The sequence below is a fragment of the Grammomys surdaster genome, unplaced genomic scaffold (genome assembly GCF_004785775.1).
Source record: "Grammomys surdaster isolate TR1022 unplaced genomic scaffold, NIH_TR_1.0 123618, whole genome shotgun sequence".
In the NCBI taxonomy this organism is placed as follows: Eukaryota; Metazoa; Chordata; class Mammalia; order Rodentia; family Muridae; genus Grammomys; species Grammomys surdaster.
In genome coordinates, this window is record NW_021618821.1 from 39,405 (window position 1) to 57,520 (window position 18,116).

The following is an 18,116-nucleotide window of genomic DNA, read 5'->3' on the forward strand; positions in this document are numbered from 1 at the left end:
ACCGGATGCTATCTCAAGTGTCCCCAGCCCTGACCCTGTCACACACATGTGTCTCCACCTGCCTGGCAGACAGGCCTACCCAGCATGCTTTCCTCATCCCCACACACCCTTTAGCTGTTTGCTAGATACACTGTATCTAATATACTGTATCTGGTATATTTTACATTTTCAGATATTTTTTCTAAAGTTTTTTGAGTCTAAAGCTTGCTTTTTTGGATTTTGTTTGTTTTGCTTTGGTTTGGGGGTTGGGGTTGTTTGTTGTTTTTTGTTTGTTTGTTTGTTTACACTTCAGACAACTCGGGGATTAAAGAATAGAGGCCTATGCCATCACTTTTCTGCATTCCTGGAAACTTCCTAGTTATTTGCAAAGGGGACCCTTCTGTCTCCTGTGATGTCTTGACCTGACATTCCACATCACCTCAGTCTCTTCATCCTTCAAATCACAGGACAGAGAGCAACTCAGGCAGTGCTTCAAAAATACACATCAGCACGGGCCCACGTTGTTTTTGAGGAGTCCAAGAAGACAGCTTGACTCCAAATTCCTACCTCTCTCCTCAGAGCCTTCCAAAAAAACAAAAACAAAAAACCCACACCTTTCCTCTAAAAGAATCAGTTCTATGAGGTAAAAAAGCTAGAGTTCGAGGAATTAAAAACAAACCAAACACGGGAATAGAATTGCCACAGTGCAGCAGTGGAATCCTGGCCTAAAGGAATCTCAGATGGCCAGGGTGTGACGGTCCACAGCTCCAAAGAGCAAAGTGAGCACTGATGTACAAGGACTGCTTGCTGGAACCCCAGTGTCTGTGGCCTAGCAGGAGGGAGGATGCAGACAGGCAAGCCTTGTGGCCAGGCAGGGCCAGAGCAATACAAAGTGCAAAGCTTTGGCCTCCACTGTCCTCTGGCCTGCAGCCTGGGCCTAAAGTGACTCTTTGCTGTGCCACACCCTCTGTCAGCCATGTTCACTCTCCAAAACCTGAGGTTTCCCCCTTAGAATGGAGTCTGGACGAGTGAGAATCAGTGTGGTTGTCCAACCTGGCTCAGGTGGTCCACAGGGAGCAGCCTAGGTCAGTGGGGGCCTCTGAGCAGCCTTTGAGGCAGTAACATAAAGCATCTTTGAGGACACCTGCTCTGTCTGTGGGCAGCTGGACAAAATGTTTAAAATAGGAGAAAAGCAAGGGTCAGGACCCAAGGGGATCTCACTCTCTGTTTCTCTGGACTCTCTGAGGGGTGCCTGTGTGCAGGATTTCTGCAGAAGATAGTCCATTTTGTTAAGCCTTTGAATATTCAAATTGAAAGTATCGCGCAATCATTGATTGTCAAATCATGGGTTTCTAGAGGTTTTAAATACTTGGCATGAGGGGGAAAAAACTCAAACCTATACCCGAAGGTATAAAACATTAATTCTGTGTGTCTCCTGATCCAGGGACCTGGGTGCTGCCTCGTGTTTTGTGAAACTTTAAAAATGTCGCATCTCTGCCTTTCTCCCTGCACAGGAGCCTTCCTAGGGGCTGAGTCTCTGAAGCTGCAGCATCCAGTCTCCGGCCCAGCTCCTGCTGACCAGGATGTCGGGTAACTCAGATGCTTCTCCAGGGGTCGGGTCATGAGGGCCAGGGACACTTGGATCCGAGTGTATTTCCTCTGCTTTTCCTGTGTATAACAGAGAGGCACAAAGTCAGGGAATGATAGTCAGGGCCGGGCATGGATCCAGAGAGGACGCGAGCCCGCAGTGTCGGCTCCCTCTGGGTGCCTGCTCCCCAGAGCAGAGGCCCAGAGACCCATAACGCCGCTCCGGACAATCGCGTCCCCCCACGCCCCTGCCTACCCTTTCACTTTTCCACCTTGGCGCCCTGGGAATTTGGAGGCGCCGACCTTGTGAGCCCAGAAGCGGCGGCGCGGGGGAGCTAGAGGCTCACGGTGAACCCTGAACTGGAGCAGGACGCACCCAGCAGGGAGCTGGGCTGGGGCTGGCTCCCCGTGGACCCCGAGGCGTGCCCATTCTGCCAGCAGATCCCAGAGCCTACCCAGTCTGTGGGGATGGGAGGGAAGGAGACTGGAGCGGAGTGGGCGAGTCCTGGCACTGCAGCAAGACAGCCGATGCCCAGGACCGGGAAGAACAGCGCACTAACTTTCCTGGGGGATCCTAGTTCTCAGGATCTGGCTCGTGGGTGGGGGTCTCCCTGCTGTCCAGCCGCGGTCCCTACACTAACCAGGCGAGGCGCTGGTGGCATGGCACTCTCGCCAAACGCCTAAGCCAGGGGCCACTGTGCTCCGCCCCTCCCCGTGCGACTAATAGGCGCTCTCTCCAGGGTCAAGGTTGGGGTGGGAGTCGCATTGGGCTTCTAGGTCAAATCCTACTCGGAAAGTGCGTCTGCCCGGTCTAGCCTGGCCTAACAACCAGCCAGACCTACTCACTGCGCTCTGCCGGGGACCCCCAGGCTGTCACCGGTCCCTCCCAGCCGACCCCCGCCTAGCTCGGCCGGTCACTTGGGCTCTCCCAGGTCTCCCGAGCCAGCTCTGCCGGCTCAGGGGCGGCCCCTTCCGGAGGGCTGCCTCCAGGTGACTGCGCGGTCCTAGGGAGCCTCGGGATGCCCTTACTCAAGAGCTGCAGGTCTTGCTGGAGAACTCTCCACAGCCCAGGTCTCCAAACGCCTGCACCGGAAAGGGAAGGGGTGGGAAAAGATGAAGAAAGCGACAGAGTCAGTGGAGGGAGAAAGGAGGTGAGGAAGACATTTTTGATAAAGGGAAAGAAACGACAGGAGAATATTCCCCGAAGTTGGCCCCTTTTCTTAGGTCAGTTCAGTAAGTCCCTCACAGGACCAGGACAGACTGCCCAGACCCCTGAAGCTTGTCTCAGGGCTGGCTTCCCACCACAATTAAAGGTTCTACTTGCCCAGAAGCCATGCCTGGCCTGATAGAAGAATACAGTGTGGGGGCGGATGAGGGGAGTTGTTCCCAATATAAACATTATGGTGAGGTCAGTGAGGTCAGCTGTGAAACAGAGAGCACCCCATCCACAAGCCGAGCCAGAACCCCAGATTTTACTATCATAGCCAAAATAGCAGGCTTGTTTGACCTCCCTCCACATTCCAGAGCAGAACAGCTTGTACTGTCCTGAGGATGGGGCCCAGCTAGAGGTGAATAACTTCATAGATGCCTACAGGAACTGTGCCCCCTAGAACCCTGAAGCACCTGCCTGTGTTCACCTTTTCAAGTTTGAGAAATGTAGGTGTTTTGTTTACATTCTCTTTGTGTGTTCTGCAAATGTAGAAATGTAGCCTTACCGAAAGGACCCTCACTGCATCCCCTTGACACTCAAGCTTTGGAACTGACCACTGACCCTGTTGCCTCTCCCCAGAAAAACCTAAGGTGTATCAAGGCGTCCGTGTGAAAATGACCGTGAAAGAGCTTCTGCAGCAAAGAAGGGCACACCAGGCGGCCTCAGGGGCAACCGTAAGCACCACCCTCTCCATCCCTCCCAGTCCATCACAGGCCTCATTCAGCCCTGTGTCAGGGAAGGTGTGGAGGCCACCCACAAGCACAGCCCTGCTCAGAGATTCTTACAAGTGTTCCCAACCTCATCCCAGGTCACCACAGGCAGCCACAGAAACATGTGGGACATGGTGTAGGGCTCAGGACTGTGGGAGACTTATCTCTCATTGCTCATAGCTGAGTGGGGAAGGTTTCTTGGTCCCCTGCAAGGGAGAGAGGCAGCCAACAGGTTAAGTATGTTTTTACAGTGTTAAGAGAGAGTATAGATACAACCCCCAACAAACTCAATGAAAAAAATCTCTCCCAGAAACCCACCTAGTTTTTCTGTAATTTAGGCTCTGAGGTCATGTAAATGAAAAATGACCAGTCCCTGGAAGTCCGTAGAAGAAAAGTCCTCTGTCTCTGGAATACACAGAACTATTACAGAACTGATCTGGGTGGTCGTAAGGCACCCTGACACCTCACATATATTACTTGAGTGCTCAGAGCAGCTGCAGAACCATGTAAACTAGGTGTGTGTGTCCACCAAGGAAGAGAAGTTCAATTGGAAGAGCCTTCTGCACATGACACTGTTATTGCTTGTGGGTAGGTGTGGGTTTGGAGGGAGGATCAGACAGAATTTCAATCATCTGTGTTGTCACTGGTCCCGTCAGCATGTGATCCATGATCGTGATCATGACTTCATGAATGGGTCTGTGGCACCTCAAGCAACGGGAGAGAGAAACTCTGGAGGGATGGTGACATAGGGTTCTGAGCCAGAGGCCCTGGGGCTTAGTTCTCAGTAATTCTGTGGCACAAGTCCACCACCACAGTGATTTACTAGAATTTTTTGTCTGCTCCCCTAACCTCTCAGTTGAACGCTAATAGGGTTGTCTAAAGGTTAAATAAGGACTTAGGGGTGTTCTCCAGGAACGCTCAACAGACCACTAAAATAAATTCCAACCAAGGATGGATAGGCAGTTTACACTAATGCATATTACACCTTCCTCTCAGAATTTAAAGTGCAAGTATATTTGCTATGATTTGATACATACAACTAGAGAAATGAGTTGTCCCCATTTGCAGAATTTCAGGCAACAGCAGAAATGTCCTTACAATACGAAGGGGGATTTGAAGTGATTCTTTGTTCAAAGCGCCTTTGTATATTTGTTATTTCACTTGATGGTAATGACCAGATGACATAAATAGATCAGAAATATGTATTTCTCCATGACTGGTAAGATCCGAAGCCTTGAAGTTAGTAACAGGCTAAAGGGAGAAACAAGATCATCCTATTTTTCAGTATTTGCTCTAAATTCATCTTTCTGCAGAGCCAACCATACTAACAGGAGCTTAATAACCTTAATGGTTTATAGCTATACCATTAATAAAACTAGGACCAGGAGCTTTGGCACTTGGCAGAACTCGGCTTCAGCCGTACCCAGAGCATTCCATTTAGGCAGAGCAATCCTGTGGCTATTGGGTTCTTAACAATTGGTGTGACCACCCTTGGCTCATAGCAGAGTACAGGGCAAGAGGAAGGACTTCACCTCAGTACTTGACCAAGGCTCTGTTCCTGAGAGGAGTCTAATTTAGCATTTTCTGAGTTCCCTATGAGAATGAGGCAGGCCTTCAGAACCAATGTCTGTCAAGAGCATACTCTGCTTGCTGGAATATGCTTTGCTCTGTTTCCTAGAATGTTCTCATCCCTGCCCCTTCTAGCTTGCAGGAGTCATACACAAAGAGTTTCATAGGAGACCCAGATGTAAAATCTCTTTCTGAAAGCAAACAGAAGGGTTTTGGGATTCTGGGACTGCTGTTACAGTGTACCAGTCAGCGAGGGTGATAGATAGCATCCCAAGGAGAATCATGTATGCCTGCTCCGTGCACACCTTTCTAGTGTGACAGAGATTGTAGCCAACTTGGTCCAATGTTAAAAGACATCTCTGGGAAACAGTAATCCAAGAGAGAATTGTGCCAAATACTGCAAAGCAAGAAAAAAATCTGCCTTAATTTGCTAAGAAGTCAGAATAATTACTGTTTGAAACTTTAAGAAACCAATCATGAATGGTAGTTATAGACCGAGGTGGATATTCAGGTCTCAGGTTGTAGCAGAAAGTGTACGTGTCAGATTGGTACAGTTCATTTAAAAAATTTTTTTCAGCCTTATCAGTTCACACACACACACACACACACACACACACACACCACTTCTCTTCTTTGCCCTTGGGGTAAAGAGAAACTTGAGTTGGTGCTTATCTAAAGATAAAATTTACCTTTCTTCTTTTTAACCACTCTCGGTTTCCTTTGTTTTGTTTTAATAGGCTTAATGCGTTCTTATATGTTGTCGATTGTGCATGTGTGTGCTGTTTGAAATAAGAGAGGCACCATTCTTTGTATTCTGAGAGCAAGGCAGAAAGTGAACCACGGGCCAGAAAGATAATATCAAATAGGACATTGTAAACATACCTCTGGGAGATAACAGGATAACAGGGAAGCAAGCAAACAGGCCAATGGGGGGAAGCAGGGGGTTAAAAGCAAGCTCTACAATGAAGCAGATTTAAAAAAAAAAAAGTCCTCCTTCCAAGTCCTTCAGCTCAAGCCGCTGCAGCCAAATATTTGCATAAAGAGCTGTAAAGGCCTCCAGCTTCCTGGTTCGTGACTTTACAGCATGGATCCTTTTCAAAATTAACACACCTCCTGTTTGAGCAGTGGCTGGCTGGGTGCAGTGGCTCAGAGAACAGTCTACCCCTGCAACCCCAAAGAGGTGTGGTGAGCTCCCCTTCCTAACCCAGAGCAACAGCCATGGTCCCTTTAAACTTTAAAACCACCACCTGAAATCTGAAAGAAAAAAAATCCCGAATTACTCGGTCAGCATAATTGTCCTTTCAACTGGAAATGGCAAGCTGTTTAACTTTAAATATTTAAAAGACTCAGCCTCACGAATTTTCAGTATTTAGATACTGTCATTTTAAAACGCGAATTATATAGAAAACAGAATTTTTTTGAAATTTGCAAAGAACTGAATTTTTCTGGCTATAAACTCAAAATGTTTATAGGCTCTGAATCACTAAGTACTTCAAGAAATTTTCTTATATCTTAAAACTCATAAATGTGAATATTTTAGCTTCTCAGATTTAAGAAATCTAGAAACAATATCTAATTATTACTTATTTCTTTAGGGGAAATTAATTCCTAGGACAAAGAAACCAGTAGTAGATACAAACTTGAAGAAAAGGTAGTGAGTATAGTCATAGTTAGGTTAAGTAAAAGTTAGCTCTTACTCATTATAAAACAAATTGCTTAGTAGAAAGACTGCTTGCTGACTTTTCTTGAATTGTCCTATTTCTATAACAAAAAATGACTTATATTTGCCTTTATCAAAATTAATAACTTAACATTTTATCAAGGAATCTGATATTAGTGAAAAAAAACAATTTTCAAGTTAGCAAACAAAAAAGCAAATCTCAAACATAATGCTGGCTGTGTTTAAAGTCCAATGTTCTTAGAAGAAGGCTTACCGCAGAGCAGAAGCAGCTGTCCCCATGGAATCCCCTGCCCAGCTTCCCCAGTGGGGAAGTGCAAGCCCTTCCCTTTGCTTCAAGTTCCTCTTCTTGCCTTGACAGCTGTCAGGAAGCAGCAGTCTCCACCTTCCAGACACCACCACGCCATCGCCTGCAGGTCAGTACAGCTAGCTTTCCTCAAACCCTTTCAAAAGTCCATCTCAGAAGCCCTTCAGAGCCTGATTCAGGAGTTAAGAGAGGCACCACCATTTAATTGGAATCCAACCAATCAGAAAGTGACTCCAGATGCAAGCCCAGAAAGGAAAGAAAGACAAAGTTTTGTCTTCCTTCTGAACTGTCTGTTCTGTAACAAGATTGTCCTTTACATTTTTCCTAGTTGTTGCTGGTCTCCAAGCAACTCAACTTCACTATAAAATCAGGGTTTGCTTTAGAATCTTGTCGTCTTTTCTTGGTGTAGCATGGGTTGTCATCAGACCATTCAGGACAATGCCTTTGCTCTTGCTCACTTAGCTTGTAGTCAACAGGGGCTTCCTTCCCACTCTGCTCTCTCCCCAGAAAGCCGTTCAAACAAGTGTAAGTTTCCCCAGCCCCAAACAAATAACTCTATTACATAAACAGTCCTTCCTCTGCCACTCAGCAGCTACGAATTTAAGGAGGTCATATAGAAGAAAGCCTGTGTTTATGGCAGTTCCCACCAAATGTCACTTTAATTTAACCTGAAAGGAACCTGAGACCTTTAATGGGCTCCCTCTAAACCTCCCCACTTTGAACCTTTAAGGCTGATTATCACCCACTGGGAATATTCATATTAACTGGAAAGGGGGGTGATGCTTTTTTTTAGATTATCCTCATTTGTTCTCTATCATATTTTTCCCATTGTACTCTCACCTTAAGGTGTCCACAGAGAAGACACGTCTGCTCTGTGTACTGAGCAAAGTGCTCTTAATTCGTGTGCTACGTTCTAAACTTCCAAAGTTAGTCTGGGCATCACTGCTCATATCATTTCTCAAAACCCTCTTCTCAACAATTTAAGTCCCTACATGAAAAGTTTAGGAAGGCAACAAGAGCATAGTACCAGAAGGTTTCCCAAAGCCCCCAACAAATTCATCAGAGAATTTCCTTGAGCTGCAGATAAGAGTTTAGTCATTAATGTTTTTATGTTCCCCAAGGTGGAGGCCTGTGCTCTTCCTTGAATGTGACATTTAGATACTGGCTGGCCACATGCATTCTCTTATTTCACCCTAACCATATTGAGAGTTATCTATCACATTACTGATCAGATTAAGTTAAGTTCTCTGGGACTTGGACTTAACCTAAGACAACTAACACGGTCCAAATTCCAAAAATGTTTACTCACAAGGAATTTCCCAACCTCCATTTCCCCCTAGATATAATAAATAGAAGAAAACTCTACTCAAGCCTATTTTGCAATTTTTAAGCAAAAATCATTTCCCTTTCTCTTCTAGGACTGTATTTTGAGCCTGAACCAACGTCTTCCACGCCCAGTTATTTTCAAGCCCGAGAATTTTCCACCTGTGTCTCTTGTGAAGAAAGTCCTAGCTGCCTCGACCAGATCTTTGAGTCCTACCTTCAGACAGACACACTCCCGGAGCCTTTGCTCAACTCTGCACAAATTGCTCCCCACTATTTCCCAGAGAGCTGTCAAGTGGCCCCTTTCTGCCATAACCAGAGCCTGGTAATTCACCCGCATCCTTCCCGGAGCCTGATACTTGCTAACTGTTAGGTAGAGATGCTTTGTAGAAGTGTTTGCATCATCTCGTGAGAAAGCATACAAATGTTATCAACCAGGAAATAGTCAGGGAAGCATTTGAAAGTTCAATGTGTGGGCACCGTGAAGGGCATAAACCTTTGAATACACATATTATGATTTCCCATGTAAATGGATGTCAGGCAATAAAAAGGTCCCCTGGTGCTACTCTTTTTAAAAAACATGCTAAGACATCTGTTTATCTGGAAATCAATAGTTTCAACAATAGCCCTTAGATTTTTAAGTCCTTGAAATGGATTGAGGCTACTTATATGTGACACCAACATTCTCATGGGGCCTGGCTGAACTGCTGAACTGGCTCTACTAACTGGCTGGTTTGGGCTGCCATAGGCAAAAGAACATGCTTAACCCTGAGATGGTTAATAAAACAGAAGCCCTGTAATATACGCCTTAATCCCAGCATTTGGGAGGCATGGACAAGAGGACTAGGTGTTCAAGATCAGCCTCAGCTAAATATGGAGTTGATGTACAGCCTAGGCTACCTAGGCTACAAGACCTTCTCTCAAAACAAGACAAAACAGTCCTGATCTTTGAAAGAATTTAGATTTTCTATTCTTGATGGATCTCAAATATTCAAAAATGTGTTCTCTTTAAAACGAGTAAGATTGTTGTTTTTAATGTCTTTGGGATTTATAATTTTTTAAACTTTGTAAGGTTTTTGGGTTTTTTTTAAAGAAATGTGAATACTTTCTTATTTTCATTTGTCAAAAGTTTATATAAGGAGAAACTGAATTTAGAGAAGATAGGAAAGTAACTAACTCTACAGAATGTGCATGTGTATTTTGATGGGGACATAATACACACTTTCTGCTCAGCTTCCAAGGTTGGCCACTGTAAACGTGCTTAAGATGTGTTAGATCTCTGGCAGCTAGCAGGGGAATACATTGGCAACAGGAGGGGAGCAGTCTCTCACCCTTGGGTGTTCTAGATACTGGGCCCATGAAGACTTGGGTTCTCCCTCTGTGTGTTTACCTGGCTCCTAATGTCAAGGGTATGAAGAAACGCCCAAGGTGCCACCTGCAGCTTATACTGTGGCATGCAGCAGGATCTGATGTGCAGGTGACCTGAGACACAGTGAGATTTCGTGGTTTAAGAACAAAACATCCTGCAAGGTTTTAACAAAGGAAGGCAGTGGAGCAAGGCAATTGATTGTTGGGAAGGAGAAAAAGAAATATGGGATGCAGTGTCATGAAATCACAGTCGGCAAATGAGATTACTTCCAAGGATTTAGGTTAAGGGTTTGAGGCTCGTTCTTAGCCCTAATTTTCTCACTTTGCACAAGTAAATCCACACTACTCCATTCCTTTAATCCTGTCTAAGTTACCAAGCTTTTTGTTCCTTGGTTTTCGTTTCTCTAGATTCCAGGATCACCTTCGGATTCCTCCAGTCTTTCTGGCTCCTTTGACTGCAGTTACTCCCCAGCTCAACCACCTTCTTATACTCCAGAAAATTATGCCTCTCCTCCTTCTCTGGATTCCCTACACTCCAGCCTCCCAGAAGAAGGCTACTTCTGCCAGCATTGGCCCTCTCACCCCCAATACAACCACTCCTCCCCAAGGGCCCCCTCCTCTGTTTGCTACTACACATCCTGTGAGGCAGAGCATTTGGATGCCCTCAGAAGCACAGAGTTCTTCTCCTACTCCGGCATGGACTGTGTGGACTTTGTCCCTTCAGCAGCCACCACTGGCGATTTTTATAAGCAGGGAACAAGCTGTGATACCTGCTATAGTTAGTAGAAACCACACTGGAATGTGTCATGGGTGTATCTCTTTCTCTACTGCATCTAGATGACACTTCAAAACATTCAACCCATTCACAAACTATGCCACATATGGTTTACATTTCACCATTTTCAATCACCTGATAGCAGCTAGCATAGGAATTGACACAATGCCCTCAAACCTGGTCATATGACATTCTTATTTTATACACTCACTGTTAAAATTTTTTTGTATGGATTTTTCCAGTCCCTTCCTTCTCAGTATAACGGACAAACTCTTTTGTAAACTAATAAATAACTTTGTATAATACATGTTGGGGTTTTTTTTTCAATTTCCAGTAGTAGTATTGTTTGATTTCAATATTGTCAACTAACCAGGAAATAACTAACTATACTTGAATAATTTCATCGTAACTTATTTGTGCATTTAAAATCATTCTACTATGATGAAAGTCCTGGATGCCACAGAATAGAGGGGTAGGAATTGCTGAGATGCTGAGAACGGAAAAGCCTGCTTTGGTTAACCAAGGATGTACATCTTGGAGCAGCATCAGACAAAACTGCGATGACTCACTTACCGCTCATCCCCAGCATCCGTCAATGGAATGTTAATGTGACCAAAAGCACACACTCTACCTACAGCAGTGTCAACCTTGAGACAACTCTTTTGCATTTCCCAAGTACTGTTCTATAAACTTTCTCCACAAATATTGAACCCTTGACATCTGCCGTAGAGTAGACGTGGTGCTGGTTTTAGATTAATGTTTATCTTCTTTTCCTGAACTTCTGCCTTAGATCCCTAAATATGCCTTACACGTGCTTACACAGGGATTTGTAAGACTATCTGTGTTGTTTACAACTGACTTTCAGAGTTTGAGTCCTCCAACCAATCTAGAGAGGAGCCCAGCTGTCTTGTAAAGTCAAGAGAAGAAACTTGTGTGAAGTCACACTGCAACCAGTCAAACTTCACCCATTAGTCTTGTTTGCTCAGGGCATCTGGAGTCCATAGAAGTGAAATTTGGGTGACATTTCAGATGTCTCATCTTTCAATACATGGTGCAATATTGATGCCACAGCTACAGTTCTTGGATCCCTTCCTGTGTGGTATACTGTGTGCAGATTTCTCAAGCACCGTCCCATTGACTCTTCATAACAGCACTGAGAATACATGAGGAGTCTAGAGCTCAGAAAACTTAATTCCCAGACAGTAAGCACCCAAACCTGAGTCTAAAGGAACCCCAAACTCTGTTCCTCACCCTCAGGTGGCAGGAAGTTTGAGCCAGCTTTTGTGAAATATTGCTCAGGACACTATGGAGTTATTTAACCCCACACAAAGGTCTGGTGTCACCTGTATCAGGCCTCCCTGGAAGGATCAAGCTGTTCAAAAGACACGAGCATGTGAAGCATACAAACTGATAAAGCCCCAGGGTAGCAGGAGGGCCTAAAAGGAGAAGCTGACTCACTGGTCCTCGGTGGCCCTCTCCTTATGAGAAGAGATGGGTGCTTTCAGAATGACACCGTCTCTCCTTTTCCTGAGGACTTAGCTTAGGTTTGGGCAAACAAGACAAGTTCTAGCCTGCCTCAAAGATTGCCTGTGCCACGGAACTGGAACAATTGCTGCCTTTCTGAGGTGCCAATAAAATTGGACTTTTAATGACTTGAAATTAAATTGATGCTGGCCTGAAGTCAACAAATACCTTTTTATGCAGTCCAAAGCCACTTCATACTCTCCATGGAGTGTGGTTCCAGCAGCTGTCCCCAAGAGAAAGCAGAGGAACAAACATTGCCCAGTGGTTGGTGCATAGATAATATATATATCCATCCCTGCCCTAGATTCCATTTCTGCTTCTCCTCTTCCCTCTTCCTCCTTCCTCTTCTTCTTCCTCCTCAATTCCCCTCCTCTTTATCCATCAGTTTGGTATGTTTTGAATCAATTTCCTTCCAGTATTAACAAAGGGTTTTTCTGGCACCCTTATTTTCTTGATCTCTCTCTCTCTCTCTCTCTCTCTCTCTCTCTCTCTCTCTCTCTCTCTCTCTCTTTCAGAGGCATGCACACATGCTCATGTGTATACACGTGTGTGTGTGTGTGTGTGTGTGTGTGTGTGTGTGTGTTGGCTACAAGTAGATATTTACAGACAATTACTTCACATTAAAATACTATTTAAGAATTTTTAGATTTGAAGTCACACCAATAGGTCAAGTATCATATTACTAAGTGGATGGACTCTGCCCACACATCTGCCGTAGCTCACAGAGAAGCCCTGGAATGGTACATGACCAGCAACACAGGACAGCCTAGACCAGTGGTTCGCCACCTGTGGGTCATTACCCCTTTTAGGAGCCAAACATCAGATATCCTGTATATCAGATATTTATATTGATATTTATATTACAATTCATAAAAGTAGAAAAATCACTGTTATGAAGTAGCAATGAAATAATTTTATGGTTGGGGGTCACCACCACATGAGGAACAGCATTAGGAAGGCTGAGAACCACTGGCAGACCCCATCATCAACATGTGCCTGGACACATGACAACATGTCTATGCCTCAGTGTGAGAAAGCATGTCAGGGTAAGTATGGGTTGTGAACAGGTGTCTACATGTCCTGCAAGTATATACATTTACCCTAGCTCTTTGTCTACACTACATAGTCAATGCCTGGCCTTTTAATGGAAGGGCCTATTCACACAATGCTAATCACTTACTTGCTCTGTCTACTTTCTGTGGACCTGTGCTTCCTGGATCATCCCATAATCTGCACACTGCCACACAAGTGTCAGATTCCTATAGTCTCATTTTTATAAATGATGAAACTGTAGTTAAGGAGGTGAAAACTTTGTCCCATGTCACAATACTTCTAATAAGAGTTCTTATACACAGGAGACCCAAGGATATGGTCCAAACTCCCAAAGTTTCTTCAGTACATGCTCCATACTTAGCAACACAATCTTTATAGGACCTCAGCTTTCACAAGAAAGTTATAGCTGTATCTTAGTTGGCTCCTCATACATCACAGACACTTAATAAATTCATAGTTGGAAATTTAAATGAATGGATAAATCTGTTCTTCTGAAACTAGGAATATTAACCAATATGAACCCAATGCTAAGTGCGTGCTTTCAGAGTGCAAAGGGGAAAAGAGACTCAGGTTTTAAAGTCTGTGAGAGGTTCAATTTGGATAGGCACACACTTACTTTCAAGTCTTCTGGAAACTAAAATTATGGGTCAACTCTTAAACCCAAGAGAGATAAGACAAAACAGAATAGAAGGTAGTAAATGTTTGTAAACTCTTAACCTCACACAGCGACCTAAAGCACAGACATCTTAGTGGCTGGTCTAAGCCTGCAGGGGAACATTTGAGAGCCCTCTGTAGATATCCAAGGATAACGGAATGATGGAGAAGAGCTGCCTATTGACATACGCATTTTTGTTACTAACTCATTAATCTAAAAAGATTAATGTTTAAAACACATTAGGAAACAGTCAAAGTAAATACATTGTGAATAACCAAAATCACAATAAACACAGTCTCATCATCACTGCCAAATTCTTGAGCCTACACAATTAACCCCTCATATGACACACTGGTGACACTGCTCTGGAAAGCGACCTCACCCTGACATCTATTCTCTTGCATGTAACAGTTAAGGAGGTGACCTGCTCGTGAATAGAACTTGATCTGTGTCTTGAAGGATCTTAAAGCTTGGAGATAGATTTTAATGTGGCCAGAGGACACCATTTAAGACCCATGTTGTTTAAAGGCAGAGTATTGACCTCTGTACTTACACTTCCATAGGACTTTGGCAATATGTAGAGACTAAAAATATGAACAATTTTGAATACAGTTTTGCATGAAAATGAAGCATCAGACTCATTGCAAAGGAATCTGTGCTCTCTAGGCCAGACAGCAAAGCTTGTCTTGCTTAATATAGCCAAAGAACATCCTTCAGGGCCTTGAGAAATATGAAGGTATAGTCTCTCTCTCTCTCTCTCCCTCCCTTCCTCCCCCCCGCCCTCCCTCACAGCCCAACCCTACCTCCCTCCCTCCCTCTCTCTCTCTCTCTCCCTCTTTCTCTCCTCTCTCTCTCTCTCTCTCTCTCTCTCTCTCTCTCTCTTTCTCTCCCTCTCCCCTGTGTGTGTGTTGTGTGTGTGTCTATGTGTGTGTGTCTATGTCTGTGTGTGTTCCAACGACTGTCACCTGAATAATTAATGGGAAAGAGGAGACACCTATCTGCCCCTTAACCTGTAGATTAGCCATGGAGTCATACAGCTTCCCCAGGCTTTCCTAGTGAAATCACCTCTCCCTCCCTTGTGTACGTTTGGCTGAGGAGTACTTTGTGAAGAGTTTTGCTAGAGTTATCAGAGTCCTAGCATCACCCTAATGAGGGGAGATGTGAAGCCTTGGAAGGGGTTAATTGCAAGCAGTCTCATTTCCCCTATGGATTACATTAAGGGATTTCACTGTGATTGTACAAAAGATCAGCTCTGTACAAGGACTCACCTTGTACAGGGATCTCTGTGGGGAACTAGGGTCATCTTTAAGTAGGCTCCCTGTGAGAGGTATAATTCAGGTATGTTTTTCTTTAAGAACATGAATTCAGGCCTATATTAGCACATTATGTTTGAACTCTTCCTCTCTCACATCTTATTGGTTAACTCTTTTTTTTTTTCAGTAAGGGGTTACTTTTGGACAGAGAAAAAATAGAGAATAAAGTCAATACTAGAGAACAGAGTGCTCTCTCATTCACCCTCTCTTCTTGAAACCCATGTGGAGTCAGTACTGTCTGATTTCAGAGACTTGGGATAGAGGGCCTCATAGGATGGGACCCATAGCCAGTGAGAGGTGGCACAGGTTAAAGTCATGGTCAAGGACATCAATAGCTCCAAGCCTGCATAGAAGAGGAAGGTGGTCACCATGGAAGAAGTTGGAGTTTGTGTCACTCAAGGAGGTTTTCACGGAAAAAAAAATAAATAAACTCAAAACTATCCTGCCCCTGTATATTGAACATGGACGTTCAAGAAAGGCTTTGATCAATTTGGTGGATGATATATTTAGAACCAGGAAGGGACTTAGAGATCCTGTCTCAAACAAGGTGGACAGTACCTGAGGAACAACACTGAATCAATCTCTCTCTCTCTCTCTCTCTCTCTCTCTCTCTCTCTCTCTCTCTCTCACACACACACACACACACACACACACACACACACACACACACACACGGTGTTAGAAATTAAACCAAATCAGAAACCTAAAATAATCTAGTATAAACTCTGGAATAGGATCCTGTGATGAGTAGGAATCCTTTTTAAGTCTTCGTTTTATAATTACGAGGTTTTAAAAAGCCTTGTGTATCCATGACTTCTCATATAACCATAAGACAAGAGCAAACTCAGGAAGCTGGCATGGGCCCTGTGCTGTGTACTGGACTATAGACACTGTTCCACCCCCATCAATTTTTATGTACAAGCAGAATTGCTATTTTTATTCATTCCCAATTCAAATTCTAATTTTTAAATTAGATTACAAAGTAACAGACTGTTACATGTCCTCTTTGGTGTTGGTGCCTCTGATTTCTGTCTTTTGAGGTCCCTGAACCACTTTCCTAGCTGCACACTTTAGCCTCTTGAAGCCATCCCACCCTCACCCGTCATACACACACACACACACACACGCACACACACACACACACACACACACGCACACACTTTGTTCTATCGTCTTACCCAGCCCTAATCATATGAACCTCTTTCTAGCCTTCTAGGCTCTCTCTGTATTTAGTCTAACTTGGAAATCTAACTGACATTTCACAGAGACTTAGGACCTACGCATGAGAGGACATGCTTTATGTGTCCTTCTGAGCCTGGATTACCTCATTTAAAATATCTTCTGGTTCTACTTACTTTCCTGGAATTTTCACTTTTCTTCATGGCTGAATAAGAGGCCATTGGTTTTTGTTTCTATTTTAAAGTTATCTGAAGATTTTAATTCACAGGGCAAAGAACTTGGAGTTGAGTCGAGCCTAGCCTAATTCTACAGATGAAGAAATTGAGTCAAAAGGTAGAATGACTTATCCCAAGAGGGCAACCACTTTTTGCCAGTGAAGGCAGATGACTACCTAAGTTGCTGTACACAAACTCACCTCTACTCCTTTGTGGGTTATAGGTCAATAAAAAGCTGATTTCCTGGTAGGGAGACACAAGGAGATGTGCCCAAGGAGTGTGTGCCTAGGTTAAGTCATCCTCTGGAACAAACAAAACTTTTAACTGTCATTTAACCTCATTTTTTTTTTTACTTTATTGGGAGTACAACAGTGTGTTGTACATCTTGGACTGACTTCAGTCTCTCTTTGTAGCCAAAGACAATTTTGAACTTCTGATCTTCTTGCCTCCATCTCCTAGGTGCGGAGAGTGCAGTTGTAACAAGTGAACCCAGAGCTCTGTGCATCCAGGACAGTCCTTGTGCCAGCCGAGCTGCATCCCCACCCTTCTGACAGACATAAAGAGTCATGAAACACATGGCCTTGGCAAATGGTAAACACAATCTTCTTGTGCTATTGTTATAATCGAGTGTTGGCTTGGAGGGACTGTGGTCTGAAGTGCCATAGACATTCTTCTGCTTGCTCTATATTCCAAAGAAACTTCCAGAGACTGGGAATACAGGCAGGCTTGTCAGTGTGACCTCCCACCTGGCTTTCCCAAGAATACCCCTTCTGCTCTCACTTACAGCCTTTGACCTGGCAACTAAGAGAGCTATCTCGCCTTGAGGCACCCAGAGTCAGCACTCTCTTGCACTGAGTAAGCCACATGGGTTTCTTCTATGTCCACTAGCTTCCTTACACCATGTGATAGCACATGGGAAATAGCCCGAGGAAGGACAGGATGGCTCCCTCCCAAACCTGTCTTGGTCTATCCTTTTGCATACCAGCCTTCGACTGAAATCTAAAAATACAGCCAGGACATTTCTCTGAACTGCACTGAAGTCTGGGTTTGGGGAAGCTGCAATAGATGGAGGGGCAGACAAGGGGTCCCCGCTGGAAATGGCTGCGGCAGACTGGAACTCTGAGCTCCAGCTCCATCCTCTTCTCATTCTGCTCCCAGAACCCGCATTGACTCACAGGCCAGTTTCCAATGTCATTGTAAGGAGCCAGACTCCTAGGAGCACCTCGTCCCTTGCGCCACAGAATTTACTAGCCAGAACTCGACACAGACAGATAGAATCTCAAGAGAGCTTTTGTTAAACTTCTTTCTGGAGAGTTTTAAGCATTCCTTGGCGGCTAAGCTCAAAGGCTAAAGTGTTCTTTCTGTTCTTGCGTCCATAAGAAGGTAAACAGAAAATTCAAGGCTTTCCGTGGATTTGAATGCTATTCTCTAGACCTTCATTTCCCCTTCAGATGGAACAAGGGAGGACCACCATCTTCTTGATGGGCAGCCATTGTTGCTACCCCCAGGGTCTTGGCTTAGGGACAGCAGCTCAATGATTAACTGGAGGAAGCCACGTGTGGAAGACTAAGTGAGCCTGGTAATGTAGCAGCCATGAATGCTGCACTACGGCATCTGCTCCCACCCCCACTGAAGACCATGGAGGATTCATTTCTGCTCTTCTTGGTCAAA

At 44.5% G+C, this 18,116-nt stretch overlaps 1 protein-coding gene across 1 annotated transcript; it reads left to right on the forward strand.

Moving 5' to 3' along the window:
• The first annotated feature begins 2,599 nt into the window (after nucleotides 1-2,599).
• On the forward strand, nucleotides 2,600-10,811 carry Colca2 (colorectal cancer associated 2). Its single transcript, XM_028784492.1, has 5 exons — nucleotides 2,600-2,799; nucleotides 3,356-3,450; nucleotides 7,095-7,149; nucleotides 8,459-8,688; nucleotides 10,140-10,811. The coding sequence occupies exons 2-5, from the start codon at nucleotides 3,391-3,393 to the stop codon at nucleotides 10,512-10,514; spliced, it is 720 nt and encodes a 239-aa protein (XP_028640325.1). The 5' UTR covers nucleotides 2,600-2,799; nucleotides 3,356-3,390; the 3' UTR covers nucleotides 10,515-10,811.
• The last annotated feature ends 7,305 nt before the right edge of the window (nucleotides 10,812-18,116 follow it).